The sequence below is a fragment of the Elephantulus edwardii genome, unplaced genomic scaffold (assembly GCF_000299155.1).
Source record: "Elephantulus edwardii isolate Elephantulus edwardi_28Jun2011 unplaced genomic scaffold, EleEdw1.0 scaffold00129, whole genome shotgun sequence".
Classification (NCBI taxonomy): Eukaryota; Metazoa; Chordata; class Mammalia; order Macroscelidea; family Macroscelididae; genus Elephantulus; species Elephantulus edwardii.
In genome coordinates this window covers 8,444,856-8,460,393 of record NW_006399879.1, presented here as the reverse complement: position 1 = coordinate 8,460,393, position 15,538 = coordinate 8,444,856, and the positions used below count along the sequence as shown (strand labels likewise).

The window sequence follows — 15,538 nt, the reverse complement described above, 5'->3', positions numbered from 1 at the left end:
CTCCTGGCTCCACAGAGGCCCTCCCCACCAGTAGTGGGGGGACAGAATCCCTGACTGCACAGAGCCCCTCTCCACCTGTAATGGGGAGATAGCCCTCCTCTCCTGACTGCACAGATCCCCTCCTCATCTGTAATGGGGGGACAGAATCCCTGACTGCACAGAGCCCTTCTCCACCTGTAATGGGGAGATAGCCCTCCTCTTCTGACTGCACAGAGCCCCTCCCTATCTATAATGGGGGGACACTCCCTTCTTCTGACTGCACAGAGCCCCTCCCCATCTGTAATGGGGGGACACTCCCCTCTTCTGGCTTCACAAAGCCCCTGCCAATCTATAATGGGGAGACACTCCTCTCTACTGACTGCATAGAGACCCTTCTCATCTGTAATGGGGGGATATTCCCCTCCCCAGACTACACAGAGTGCCTCCCCATCTGTAAAGGGGGAACACTCCCCTCTCCTGGCTGCGCAGAGCCCCTCCCCATCTATAATGGGAAGACACTCCCCTCCACTGACTGCATAGAGCCCTTCCTCATCTGTAATGGGGGGGCACTACATTCTCCTGGCTGCACGGAGCCCCTCCTCATCTATAATGGGGGTACTCCCCTCTCCTGACTTCATAGAGCTCCCCCCATCTGTAATGGGGAGACAGCGCCCCTCTGCTCCCAGGCTCTGCCTTCTGCATGGAGTTTAAGCCCACCTCCTGGTAGAAGAGGGTCGATAAACAGGATCACAGTGGTGTGGCCACTGCTGTCCCCAAGGTGCTTGGCCGCATCTCTGTCACTTACCAGCTATGTGACCCTGCAAAGGGACAACTTAACCTGTGTCTCGATTTCTCAACTGAAAGGCAGGGCCATGAGTGGACGGGACTCAGCCAGCTCCAGGGCAGAGAACTGCTCACAGGGTTTGCCAGACTCTCATTTGCAGATGTGACTGTCTCATCTTACTCCCAGGCAGAGGCCAAAGGGTTTGAACCTCCAGCCTTCAAGTCAGCAGCCAAGCACTTAACTATCATGCCACCCAGGCCCTCCTCACCTGTGAGGGACGGTCACTGGGAAGTCAAGTTACCTGTGCAATGCATGGAGAACACCCAGGGGGCGCTCCATAGTAAAGAAGGACCTGTCCCAAGCCATCGGTCAGCACCACGGACAGCTCCCTGATCCCTTCGTGAGCCATCTGCCAGGTGGTACTCCTTCCAACCCCTGTTGGAGCCCCAGAACATGGGGCACTGGTGCCTGGGCATATAGGGTTCTGGGAAAAGGACCCACAGGTATTTGTGATCTCAATGTCACCCACAAAGTTGGTTTAAAGGCCACGTAGAGATGTTCACCAATGTGGATAGGGAGAGAGGATGGTACAAAGCAGCCCTAGCAGACTCCTGGACTGCCACTGGGGGGAAACGTCCCTCTCCATCTGGGCAGCCACTCTCATCCAAGGCGGGCGCGCAGGGACTGAGGCTCAGGGAGGTGGGGAGACCCAGGAGAGGCCCTGACCTCCCTTCTTAGTGATTCCCAGCTTGGCCATCTCTGTAACATCCTTGCTTTCTCCTCTGTGGGCATCTGAGGGTCAGACATGCACTCCTCATGTCCCCTCTGGCCACCTGCTCAGGGCAGAATTATAATCTGCTTCAGGCTGAGGCTCATGTCACACCAACTCCCACATGAGAAATCGCTCAGGAACAGGAAAATCAATAGGACCCATTTAAACCTTCCCTGGTGCTAAAAATAACGCAGGGGTCAGTCAGCCAAGGACTCGGTGCAATTGACCACCTCTCAGCCACCCAAGCTTCTGTGGTCTCCATACTGGTGCTTAGAAGGCACCCAAGGTTGTGGAGGACACTGGACATGCTGAGGAGAGCACAGGACCAGGGAGTCACAGGGCCCTCTGTGAAAGAGCCTCACAGGAGCTTTCAGGGCAAGGCAGCCACGCAGCTGATGCTGGAAACATGGCCAATAGTGGACCAATAGCTGTACTCGCGGCTGATCGCTGGACATGCAGCCAATGCTGGACATGCAATTTATTGCCAAACACATGGCTGATGCTGGACACATTATCAACTGCCAGACACACAGGCAAATCGCTGGATATGTGGCCACTCACTGGACATCTGCCTCTTCTCAGGAGTGACCTTACTGTTCCTTACAAAATGTCTTCACAAAAGCAGACACTGTTCATTTTATTTTATGAAAACTGATGTCCAGGTTGTTGGGCAGCAAACCCAGACCTGTCCACCCCTCCATGCACTCCTAATGTTGGCGGTCCTGGGATAAAGAGAGGTGGGCTCTCCCACCATGGTGGGTGGGAATGCTAGAGCTGGGCAAGGGAGGGGTGTAGGCTATGGGCTCCACTGCTGGGGCCATGGTGACCACACAAAGGGATGGAATCCTGCCTGCTAATCCAGAACAGAGGACAGTACAACCCAGCCCTGCCTTCACTCAGGGCAGGGAGGTGAGGGGTGAGACAGGTGTGGGGTCAGAGGTAGACGAGGGGTCAGAATCAGGTGAGCCGAGATGGGTGTGAGGTCAGAGACAAGTGCAGGGTCAGAGACAGGTGAGGCTTCAGAGACAGGGGACAGATAGAGCAGGTGTGAGGTCAGACAGGTGCGTAGTAAAGACAAGTGAGAGGATGAGGAAGATGTGTGACCAGAGACAGGTGAGGGACAGGGACAGGTAAGGGGTATAGCAGGTGTGAGGTCACATAGGTGAAAGGTCCGAGGTAGGGGGTCAGAGGTAGGTGCAGGATCTAAGGCAGGTACAAGGTCAGAGGCAGGTGGGGGATAGAGACAGGTGTGAGCTCAGAGACAAGTACCAGGTCTGAGGTAAGTGCAAAGTCAGAGGCAGGTGTGGGTCACAGTCAGCACCAGAGTCCTCAAAACAGCACCCTCCTTTTCTCATACTCAATAGTCTCTCCTTTCTCTTCAAGACATTTATGAAAACAAGTTTACTTGAACTGAAATGTCACATTCAACACACAGAGGCTGTCTCACAGTCGGTGTCCTTGGATAGAGAAGCATCTTGGACAAAGTGAGACATCACGGAGCCAGGGAGTGGGCACATGCCGGACACTTGCTGCCCACCCCTACCCCTAGCCAGCCCTTCTCCGGAGCAGCCCAGATCTGTCTGTTCACCCTCGAGGATGCCCCCTCCTGTTAGCAGAACAAACTGCCTCCCAGTCCCAAACCATCTTCATGATAGCCAGTCTGCTCGAGTCTGCTGTAATAGACATTACTGACCACCTTCCAACCTAGGGGACTCATTTTCCATCACTGAAGAGGTTGCTGTGACCTAGAGGACTTTCATAGGCTGACCATCAGAAATAAATCACCAGCCCTTCCCCATCAGTCTTCATCTGGGAGTCCCTCTGACACCTGCCCACCATGGATGACCCTGCTGGCTTTGACATACTTTTGACAGAACGTCCAGCATCACAGTCCCACGTAAGTCACCACAAGGCAAGAAAAAGATGGACAAAGGGTTTCCCACAGCCCAACTCCAGCTGCCCTGCCATCACACCTGCAGCCTGAAGTCCCGTTTCTCTCTGGGTCTGACTTCCTTACAGCCACAGCATGTCCTTGGGGCCAGGGAGAAACAAATCATGTGCAGCTCCCTGTGGTCTTCTGGGGGGGTCCACAACCACAGAAGCCCCGGGGTCCTCGCGCCCCTTCCCACCAACCTGCTCAGAGCTCAGCTCACAGCTCTGCAACCTGTGTGAACTCCAGTGCTCAGCACACACAGCGTCTCCCTGGACCAAGACCTCGTCTCTGCAGAGGACACGGTCTAGCGCTGAGGGGGATCCCGCCCAGGTGCCCCCTCTCAATCACACAGGCCAACTGTGTGATGGTCTGGAGCCCTCTCACATGGCCTAATCCGGCACCATGTCCCCACCTCCACACACCACCTGTTCCATCTCACACTCACTTTTCACTTCACCACCTATGTGCCATCTATTCACACACCTGTCACCTCCTTACACACCTGCCACCTACGACCTCCATGCACACCTGTCGCTAACCTATATACCCACCACCTACCACTTCCATGCACACCTGCCTACACACCTGCCACCTACCTGCACACCCACCACCTCCATGCACACCTGCCACTCACCTGCATACCTGCCTGCACACCTGCCAGCTACCTGCACATTCACCACCTCCAAGTACATCCACCACTTACCACCTTCATGCACACCTACCACTCACCTGCACACCTGCCAGCTACCCACACACCCACCACCTACCACCTCCATGCACACCTGCCACCCACCTGCATACTTGCCTGCACACCTGTCACCTTCCTGCACACTCACCACCTACCACCTCCACACACACTTGCTACCCACCTGCACACCCAACACCCACCTGCATACCTGCCTGCACACCTACCACCTACTTGCTACCCTGCCAGCTACCACCTCCACGCACACCTGCCACCCACTTGCACACCTACCTACATACCCACTGCCTAACACCTCCATGCACACCTTCCACCTACCTGCACACATGCCAGCTATCAATACACTTGCCACCCATCTGCACAGCCATCACCTACCACCTCCATGCACACCCACCACCTATCTGCACACCTGTCACCCACTTGCATACCTGTCTGCACACCTGACAGCTACCTGCCCACTCACCATCTACTTGTACACTTACACCTCCCCACACCCCTGTTCATCCACCCATCCACCTGCCTGCTGTCAGGTGCCAGCACACTGACTCACAGTAGCCTTTGGACACAGGTCTCAGACCTGCCTCTTCTACACCAACTTCATCACCTCTGTCCTCTCCAGACAACCCCGCTGAGGCGGTCACCGCGCCCGTCCATCCCCCTGAGACGGTCACCACGCCCTCCATTCCGCTGAGACAGTCACCACGCCTGTCCATCCCACTGTAGTGGTCACCACGCCCATCCATCCATCCATCCCGCTGAGGCAGTCACAGCACCAGTCCATCCCGCTGAGATGGTCACCGCACCCGTCCATCCCGCTGTGGCAGTCACAGCACCCGTCCATCCCGCTGTGGCGGTCACTGTGCCTGTCCATCCCGCTGAGGCGGTCACTGTGCCTGTCCATCCCGCTGAGGCAGTCACTGTGCCTGTCCATCCTGAGGAGGGTCTTCCTCTCTTTCACACACCTTCTGTCCTTCCCAGCAGGTATCTCTAAGGACAGGTTCCTCCTGGGACATCAATCCTCGCTGTCCTGGCCTCTCAGCGCTCCGGCTGAACGTCCTTTCAGGCAGACTTGTCTGGGCCTTGGCATCCTCTTCACAAACACTGCAGCCCAGAGCCAGCAACTCTCCTGGTCATCTTCCTGGTCATAGTCACTCAAGGCACATGAAGCTGTGAAATGCCTGAGAAGCAGCTGTGACACATGGCCTGGACCGTTGACGCCCCGGCTCTAGAACCCACGAGGTCTGGACAACAGTCTCCCCACGGCAACGCGTCTTCACAGCACCTGGTGACTGCTGCTACAGGGACCATGGTCCAGGTGAAAGAACATTGTTGATAGTGACAGCCGCTACAGAGACATCGTTGATGGTGACTGCCACAACAGAGGACATTGCTGATGGTGACCACTGCTACAGGGACCGTGGTCCAGGTGAAAGGACATCACTGATGGTGACCGCTGCTACAGAGACACCGCTGATGGTGACCACTGCTACAGAGACATCACTGATGGTGACCACTGCTACAGAGGACATCGCTGATGGTGACCACCACTGCAGAAACATTGCTGATGGTGACCACTGCTACAGGGACTGTGGTCCAGGTAAAAGGACATCACTGATGGTGACCACTGCTACAGAGACATTGCTGATGGTGATGACCACCACAGAGGACATCACTGATGATGACCACTGTTACAGAAGACATCGCTGATGGTGACCACTGTTACAGAGAACATCACTGATGGTGACCACTGTTACAGGGACCATGGTCCAGGTGAAAGGACATCACTTTTGGTGACCACCACTACAGGGACATCGCTGATGGTGACTGCTGCTACAGGGACTGTGGTCCAGGTAAAAGGACATCACTGATGTTGACTGCTGCTACAGAGATGTCACTGTTGGTGACCACCACTACAGGGACATCACTGATGGTGACCGCTGCTATGGAGACATCACTGATGGTGACCACTGTTACAGAGGACATCGCTGATGGTGACAACCACTACAGAGACATTGCTGGTGGTGACCACTGCTACAGGGACCGTGGTCCAGGTGAAAGGACATCACTAATGGTGACCACTGCTACAGAGGACATTGCTGATGGTGACCACCACTACAGAGACATCACTGATGGTGACCACTGTTACAGAGGACATCACTGATAATGATCACTGTTACAGAGGACATCGCTGATGGTGACCACCACTAGAGGACATCACTGATGGTGACCACCACTACAGAGACATTGCTGATGGTGATCACTGTTACAGGGACCGTGGTCCAGGTGAAAGGGCATCACTGATGGTGACCACTGCTACAGAGACATTGCTGATGGTGACGACCACCACAGAGGACATCACTGATGATGACCACTGTTACAGAAGACATCGCTGATGGTGACCACCACTACAGAGGACATTGTTGATGGTGACCATTGTTACAGGGACCGTGGTCCAGGTGAAAGGACATCACTGTTGGTGACCACCACTACAGGGACATCGCTGATGGTGACTGCTGCTACAGGGACTGTGGTCCAGCGGTGAAAGGACATCACTGACAGCAACAACCTGTCCTCCATCCATCATGACGTGACCTGTGGGCAGGTCAGACCCATCAGCTGCCTGCTCCACAGAGGAACACGAGCACTCCCCTCCCGCACCATTTACAAGCAACAGGGCATCAGCCTCGCAGGACAGCACGTGATGACTGGACCCCACAGGACAGCACGTGACACAGGGCCCCGCAGGACAGTATGTGATGACTGGACCCCACAGGACAGCACATGATGACTGGGCCCCACAGGACAGCACGTGACAACTGGCCATCAGTGAGGATTCTTGTTTCCTTCATGCTGAGACGTGGCCTGTGCTGAAGGCTGGTCTCTGCAGTAAAAGCTTCAAGTCTGTGTCATCTGTCTTCTTGATTACTGATGAGTCTTCCTCCGTCACAGAGCTCAGCAGTGTGAATGGTTTACTCAACACACAGGAGGACACAGCCTCACGCACTCTTCCTTGTGTCCAGGACACGGTTCCTGGGTCTGGGTATGGGGTTTGGGTGTGGATGTGTATTTGTTTTACATGAATCAGTGTTTTTTGCAGGAATCTGACCACAGTTCCTGCTGGGTGCCCCCGCTGGGGGCAAGCGAAGGCCTGTGCTCAGGGCTGAGCAGGTAGGACAAGGAGGGGGAGAGGGACTGCGTCTACCCAGGAACTGGGAGCCGCGGGAGGGTGGGGGCCCGGCATGTGCCATCTGACTGCCCATTCAGGGTCCTCACCACACTGTCACCTATCACGAAGAACCATCGCATGGCCAATCTGTGTCCTTCCCAAAGGTTCAGGCAGGTCAGCCCTAAGCTCTCCCCCATTGGCAGACATCATGGACACCACACACGCCAGCACCTGTGCTCCATGGACTCCTCCACAAACCCCAGCAGGTGGGACCTGAAGCCCCTCCTACAGCTCTGCAAGGTCTACCTTCAACCACAGCACCAATAGGAGGGCGTGTCCTACTTTGACCAGGGCTCTGGCTGCGGTGACTCTGCTGGAACTGCACATTCTCTCCACCTGCCCACCCTGATGCACCTTCACATCACCGTCCTGACTCGGGTGCTGCGGACTCACTTGGCAGCAAGCACTAAGCTGGCCAATCACTGAGCTGCCAAGCCGGCCAATCACTGAGCGCCAAGCTGACTAGTCACTGCTTGGCCAAATACTGAGTGCCAAGCTGGCCAATCACTGAGCACCATGCCAGCCAATCACTGAGCGCCAACCTTGCCAATCACCAACCTGGCCAGTCACTGAGCGCCAAGCCAGCTGGGCAGCCCACCACCTCCATGCCCACGCCTGGGTATAGGTTTTGCATGAGCGCAATTAAGTCTTCCCAATGCCGGCCATGATTTGTTATTACTCATACACCCAAAGCCTTTGCATGGTCAGTATCTCTCTGGTGTTCTCAGCAGGGTGGTTATGTCCGTGGTCTAGCATCTGTCCAGCAGTCAGGGTCGTGTCGGTCAGGCTCTCTTCCCAGCCTGAGCATCAGTGCAGCGCCTTCCACACAGCAGGTATCCCATAGACCCCTGGGTGAATGGGAAGCTCACCATCCTGGAGCCAGACATGCTGGCTGAGGATGGATGAGGACACAAGGCTGTGGGGAGGCCCCTGGACTGTACCCTGGCTCTGGCTGGGCCACCCTTTCTGACAGCGAACCCCCTCTGCTGTCCTGGGGCACCATGGTGCAACATCCATGCAACCACCCCAGTCCAGTGGTTGGAGGAGTGGGGGAGGTGCAGCCATAACAAAACAAAACAAAAACAAAACACAAAAAGCCAGACGCCTGGTGACTCAAACCACAGAAGACCACAGGGTTGTAACTGGACAGCAATTCGTCCTGTTACACAGAGGTCACCACAAGTTAGAGCCACCTCAGTGCCCACTGTCCCACCAGACTTCCTTCTTGACTCTGTTCCACCTCAGATCACCTCTATAGCCCCACGGGCCCCCCCAAACCCAGCCATGTTACCCTGATCCGACAGCCTCAGTGGCTCCTCACCTGACCTCTCCAGACAAGGGCAATGGGAGATGGACACGACAATAGAAACAGATCAAAATCTAGAGAGGCTTGCAATTACGTCCCATTCCCCTCCCGATTACCATGGAGTCTGGGGTGAGTGCAGATGGTCAGTACCCACAAATACTACTACCTCCCTGAAGGTTAGTGATTCAAGGTGGCCAGAGGCCCTCGGCAGAAAAGCCTACTGATGTGCTGCTCACAGAGCCTCTGGCCCATCTGGTGACCACCTGCCACGTGCAATCACTTCAAGTGGAAGCTGAGTGAATAAATTAAAATGGGATTCCTCTTCCAGCCAGACAGCCTCATTTTAGGTGGTCAGGTCAGTCAGCAGCCATGTGTGGCCAGTAGAGACCATGTTCTGTGTGAGCAGGGGCATTATTTCCTCATCACCTAGGGAGTGCCCGCCGCTTCATTCTCACTACACCTACCTTTGGATGATGACCTGTTTACAACACGTGACACCATTCGTGCTCACTGATGCTGTTCCTGTTGTGCCTTCGAGTTGCTTGCGACTCATAGCAAACCTATGTACAACGGCCCTGCTCTATCACTTGCCAATTTTATTGTCTCTGACACGCCTACCCCGATTACCCCAGTGATGGAATCAATCCATCTCATTGAGGGTCTTCCTCTCCTGTGCTGTCCCTCCACTCTCCCAAGCATGACGTCCCTCTCCAAGGACTGGTCCCTCCTTGCAACATGTCCAAAGTATGTCAGACGAAGCTTCAGACTCTTTGCCTCCAAGGAGCAGCCTGGTCCCACCCTCTCCACGATGAACTTGTTCACCCTCCTTGCAGTCCATGGTATATACTCTTCTCCAACACCACAGCTCAAAGGCATCAACTCTCAGAGAGTACCAGAGGAATGTCTCTCTGTGTTTCATTGACTCTGCTCACTGATGTAGTGAAATAAAATCTCTTCAAATCATAATTCCCGAAAGGAAATGTCATTCTAAAGAAAAGAACTAGAAAATGGAGTGGGTGAGAGTGCAGAGTGAACAGAGGCAGGAGCGGTGCTGCGGGCACTCGGCTGCTGAGGCTGGCTCCAGTCAGTTCCAGGGTTGAGCCCCAAGCATCTGGACCACAGCCTCCACATCTATGACCCCTCCCACACTGAGCACCTCCCAAGCCCTCTCAAACCCCACTGTGCCCTGCTCTCCTGCCAGCCACTCCCCTACCACACGCTCCCTGTTTCTGGAGTGTGCCTCCTGGGCTCGCACCTCATCTTTCTGTGCACCTGTCTTTCCATGTGCCTGCCCCACGTGTCTTTCCTGCAGGTTCTCCCATTTGAACCCTGAGAGCTGCAGCCTCTCCTGTGCACCCACATCTCCTTCTCACACCCGTCTCCAAGCCCGGCCCTCCCTCACACCCACACCCCTGCCTATGCCCGGCCCTCCCTCACACCCCTGCCCATGCCTGGCCCTCCCTCACACCCCTCCCACCTTCTCTGCCATGAGGAGTCTCTTTTGCACCCCATATTCCACAGCACACCTCCAAGGGCACTGGGGGCTGAGGGTGCAGGTGGGTCTCCATGCTGGCCCTTGCTAAGTAGATCAGACTACTTGCTCTCCTGACTCCGTTTCCTCACATGTCAGGGACACCTCAGTCTCCACCTTGTAGGGTTCTGCGTGGAACCACTCACAGGCACTCCTAACCATTGTCACAGCCACTACTACATCCCACAAACTGCCGGCTGGCCCACCCAGGTGCAGCCTCACCCCAGGCCAAGCTCAGCATAAACTCTGCTTTTAGTCTTTATCCATAGGGGGCTGGAGTCCACTGCTTCCTCAGACACAGGGGCTTCCGGGGAATCCTCCCTCCTTGGACACAAGGGGCTGCCAGGCCCTCCATCCCCACACACCGGAGCTGTCGGCAGTGGGAGGGGATCTTCTCTGCCTTAGATGGAGGCTGCCTGGGGGTTCTCCTTCACCAGACACAGGGGCTTTGGAGAGGGGCTCCCTCCCCGGACACGAGGGCTGCCAGTGGGGACCACCCTATCCCATGGGGTTCTAATCCCGCTGTCACCTTGAGCTCAGGGGAGCGGGGGCTTTGTGTGGCCCTGACCCCCCACCTGTCAGCTCTGAGTCCTTGGCAGGACTTTATGGGCTCTGACCGCACACATCACCCTAGTAGACCCTGTGTGGCTCTGTCCTACGTGTCACCTGAGCTCTGGACAGGACCTTGTGTGAGCTCTGACTCCAGCATCCCCTTAGCGGGCCTGTGCAGGCTCTGAGCCCTGGTGACAACTAAGTGGACCCTGTGTGGCTCTGTCCCCACGTGTCATCTGAGCTCTGGACAGGACCTTGTGTGGCTCTAACCACGCCACCTTGAGCCCTGGACAGGAGCCCACACCAAGTGCAAGCCTCAGGACTGAAAGTCCAGGGAGGTGGGCTGGGATCCTCCTCTACTACGGTGACCCCTGCTACACAGCCCTCCTGACATGGAAAGGGAGTAGCCGGCACCAAGCTGTAAAGTCCAGTTAACAATCTGGCCCAAGACTCCCTCCGCGACTGTCCACACTCGGGCCCACTGTCTCTCATCCGGATATGTGCCCTTTGTTAAACCCGTCCCAATGACCGTGTTAATTTCATAAGCCCCGCCCATATGCACATGCAGGTCCTTGACTCCGCCTACAGCCCCCCACAGGTCTTAAGCCCCGCCCACGTTCACACACAGGTCCTAAGCCCCTCCCACGTTCACACACAGGTCCTAAGCCCCTCCCATGTTCACACACAGGTCCTAAGCCTCGCCCCTCGCTCAGATGTCAGCCCCGAGCCCCGCCCCCACCAGACCAACAGAGGATACTGAAGCTGCGGTCAGTGACAGCCAAGTGCCACAGGTTGATGCGCAAGTCGTCAGCCGACATGTAGGTCTCGCAGTCGCTGTTGACAGAGATGGAGTTGATGTGGTAGGTGTGTCCATTGGCAAAGACCCTCCGTGGGCTCACCTCCACCATCAGGTCCATGGGCTTCAGCACTGGCACCTGCAACCAGCCAGGCGGGGTTACAGCAGGTCCACACAGGGAGTGGATGAAGGCATGGCCGAGGCTGGGACCCCCAGGCGGGGTCCTCTAAGCCAGGCAGGAACAAGCAAGGGTGCGGGGCAGAGGAAGGCTTCACTCAGCCCCAGGCAGACCTCCCCTCCCAAGGTGGACTAATGCCAGTGACCCAAAGGGCAGCCCAGCAAACCTCAGTCCCTCTCCACAGCGGTGTCCCCAGGAAACAGTCCAGAGCCCAGCCAACTCAGTCCTTGTCTATAGCAGTGCCCCTGGGGTGACCACCTGGAGCCCCACAAACCCTCATGGGCCTGTCCACAGCAATGACCCCAGCTGACTGCCAGACCCAGGTCGCTCTGTCGTGCTCGGCCATGTGGGTGACACTTCCAGGCCCCGGTCACTGTGTGGCACTTGGTGTGGAGGTGCCCCAAGGCCCTGCTCAGCTGTGTGTGGGGTGCTCCCAGGTCCAGTCACTGTGTGATGTTTGGGGGGGGGAGCTCCCAGGCCCCAGTCACTGTGTGACGCTCAGCCATGTGGGTCACTCCCAGGCCCCCCCCGGTCACTGGGTGGTCCTTAGCCATGGTGGTGGGGTACTCCAGGCCCTGGTCACTGTGTGGTGCTCAGTGTGGGGGCTGCTCCTGGGCCCCAGTCACTGTGGTGTGGGGGTGCTCCCAGGCCCCACTCGGCTATGTGGGGGGTGGGTTCTCCCAGGCCCTGGTCACTATGGTGTGGGGGTGCTCCCAGGCCCAGTCACTGTGTGGTGCTCGGTGTAGGGGGGTGCTCCCAGGTATGACAGAGGGACTGGGCCTGGGAACATCCCACAGTGACCAGGCCTCTACAGGATGTTCTCCCCACTCCTGGGTGGCCGGAGGGGCAGTGTAGCTCACTGCTCTGCTTCTCAGAACCTTTTTCTAAGTCTGCAGTTGTTTGTAGGCCCATCCTCCCTCCTGAGAAGACCATGTGTGACTGCAGTGTCCAGCCCACATGAGTGTGGACACCAGTGTGCCTGCATGGCCATCTGGGAACAGACACGGCAGGGTTCACCACCATCCAACCCAAGGAGACAAGACCACAGGTGACGTGGCCTGCTCCTTCAGCTCTCAGAGCATGGCCAGTGGCTGGGAGGGACATTCCCTTCCTGTGTCGCCCTCACCCACCTTCCAGCAGGCAGCCACCAGCAGCCTAACAGGCTCCCCATCCAACCTCAGCAGCCCTGCCCAGTGCTTCCCGTGCCTCGTGCTTCCAGGGCCCCAGTGCTTCCCAGGCCCCTTGCTTCCCATGCCCCATGCTTTCCAGGCCCCAGTGCTTCCCGGGCCCCGTGGGTCCCATGCCCCAGTGCTTCCCGTGCCCCATGTTTCCCGTGCCTCGTGCTTCCAGGGCCTCAGTGCTTCCTGGGCCCCATACTTCCCGAGCCCCATGCCCCAGTGCTTCCCGGACTCCATGCTTCCCGGGCCCCTTGCTTCCCGTGCCCCGTGCTTTCCGGGTCCCAGTGCTTCCCGGGCCCTGTGGGTCCCATGCCCCAGTGCTTCCTGTGCCCCCATGTGCACCTCACCTGCAGAGAGGTCACCGTGGACAGGTCCTTCAGCTTGCCTTCCTCGTCTTTTAGGTTATAGCCTTCAGGTCTTTTATCTCGCTCAGTAATCTTCCATAATTTGATAGTTTTATCTATCAAAAGAGAACATAGAAAAGCAAGTCCTGTAACTAAGAGCGGAATCTGCCTTGTACGCGACCTGACCACTTCCTGTTCCTGGGGGTGGAGGTCTGTCAGGCCCATGCTGGAAGCCTGCAACATACAGGCTCATCCCTAAAGGAGATGATGGTGGTCAGGTGCTGGTCACGCTGCCTGGTGCATTTGAGCGTAGGGATTCATCCCTAAACTGATTTCCAGCGACCAGACCACCTTAGTGCTTCACTGGCAGAGAGAAGCAGACAGTGTGCCGTTTTAACAGAGGGCACACTCCCGCCAGAGCTCGGCTCTCCTGCTGCCCACATCTCTGGACTCCTACTGAGACAATGAAAGGGGCAACACAAAGTCCACACACTGACCAGCAAGACAGAGAAGTGACCTTGACAGCTGCACAAGGTCACAGGTTAGAGCAAGAGACACACACAGCTACAAGGTGTGCCCCCCCCACAACCTGCTCTTCACATCACACCTGTCCCAAAATGTTGTGGGGTGTTGGGGAGGAAGGAAGGGTCTCTGGCCAGGACAGATTACCTAAGCTACAGATAAGTGCAAGCCTCCCAACAGCCTTTAATACGGGCTAGAGAAAGATCCCCTGTGTTTGGCTGTCCTGGCTTGAGAAAGCTCGTCACCTAGGAAGACAGCTGTTGCATCTGTTGAGCTGGGAGTGGTATGCACAAGGCTGAGGTTCTCCTGACCAATCCGCATGTCCCACATCTGTAAGCCCACCCTAGCCTGTCTTCCTGTTTATATAAGTGCACTGCAGCTCCCAATAAAATTGAGCTGGATTGACTCTCTGATCCCCTCCCAGAGTGGTGTGTCTCTGTCGTGCTTACTCCTATCAGGGTGTCGCTGTCAAGTTGCTGGTGAACTGCCAGTGACACCGAAAGACACAGGGTCCTGGGTGGAGTGAAGCTAAGAGTGTCTCAGGTGTCCATGGGTCAGATGGTCTCCCAAGGAGTACAGCATCCTCTTATCCACAAAGAAAATAATTTACACTGCTGTCCACAAGAGGACTCTTTACAACATTGGAACTACCAGTGTCTGCAGGAGAATGTCAGAGAGGACCCATCAGCACAGTCACTGATGAGGTGTCTGTGTGACTCACAAGGTGATGGACTTAGAATTTCTGTGGACAAAGAGCTCTGGTGGCCTAGTACTAAGGAGCAACGCTGCCAACCCCAGGGCAGGCAGTTCAAATCCACCATCTGCCTCCATGGAACAAAGCTGGGTAATCTCCTCTAGCATGATTTACTACCTCTGAAAATCTGCTGGAGGGCCAGCTATCAGCCCATTCCAACTTGATATAACACAGTAACAACAACGACACAGACAGTGATCATAATCTATAGAAAATGAACAGTAATAACACTGGATGGGGACTTGCTCCATGCACGTATACTCACATGGCGTGCATTCACATATGTGTATGCACACGTACATGGGATCCACACACATGCATATGAACATCTATTACTCAGCAGCCTCACCTATTATTTGTTCACTTGTATGATGTAGGTTATGAACATGCATACTCATACAGTGTCCATATACATGTGTAAGTGTACATGCATGCGTGTTCACACCCATGTGCTTGCATGAGCACAAGTATGCACACACGTGCATCCACACGCATGCACATGAACACACATACCCACACAATGTGCACCTATGTGCAGTCACACATACATGCACACAAATACATGTGCCCATGAACGTACAGCCATGAGCAACCATGAGCCACAACATGTGTGCATACACATACATACACATAGACACGTGTCTAAGTCACACATGTACACAAGTGCATATACAAACACACATCCTCAGGCATATACACGTGCAAATGCACCTCTATGTTCCAACACACAGACACTCATATATGCATACACGGGCATGCACACACCCACATATGCAGACACACGCTCCTGATCATAAGCAGGTCTATATGCACACACATACACCCATGCATACACTCACATATACATGCACAAAGGCAAGCTCACATGTCCACTGCACACCCACACACATACCCACATGCATACACACACTCGTGTGTCCATATGTGCACACACACACACTCGTACTGCACACCCACTCACATACCCACATGCATACACA

General features: G+C 55.6%; 1 protein-coding gene across 1 annotated transcript in view; it reads right to left on the bottom strand.

The window, feature by feature from the left end:
* The window catches only part of PPP2R2C (protein phosphatase 2, regulatory subunit B, gamma), an 86,217-nt gene that overhangs the window by 16,987 nt on the left and 53,692 nt on the right, over positions 1 to 15,538 (bottom strand). Inside the window, exons 4-5 of the mRNA XM_006893627.1 lie at positions 13,286 to 13,398; positions 11,544 to 11,721 (exon numbers count right to left, since the gene is read on the bottom strand). Coding sequence (XP_006893689.1) covers positions 11,544 to 11,721; positions 13,286 to 13,398 — 291 coding nt within the window. The remainder of the gene's footprint in view (positions 1 to 11,543; positions 11,722 to 13,285; positions 13,399 to 15,538) is intronic.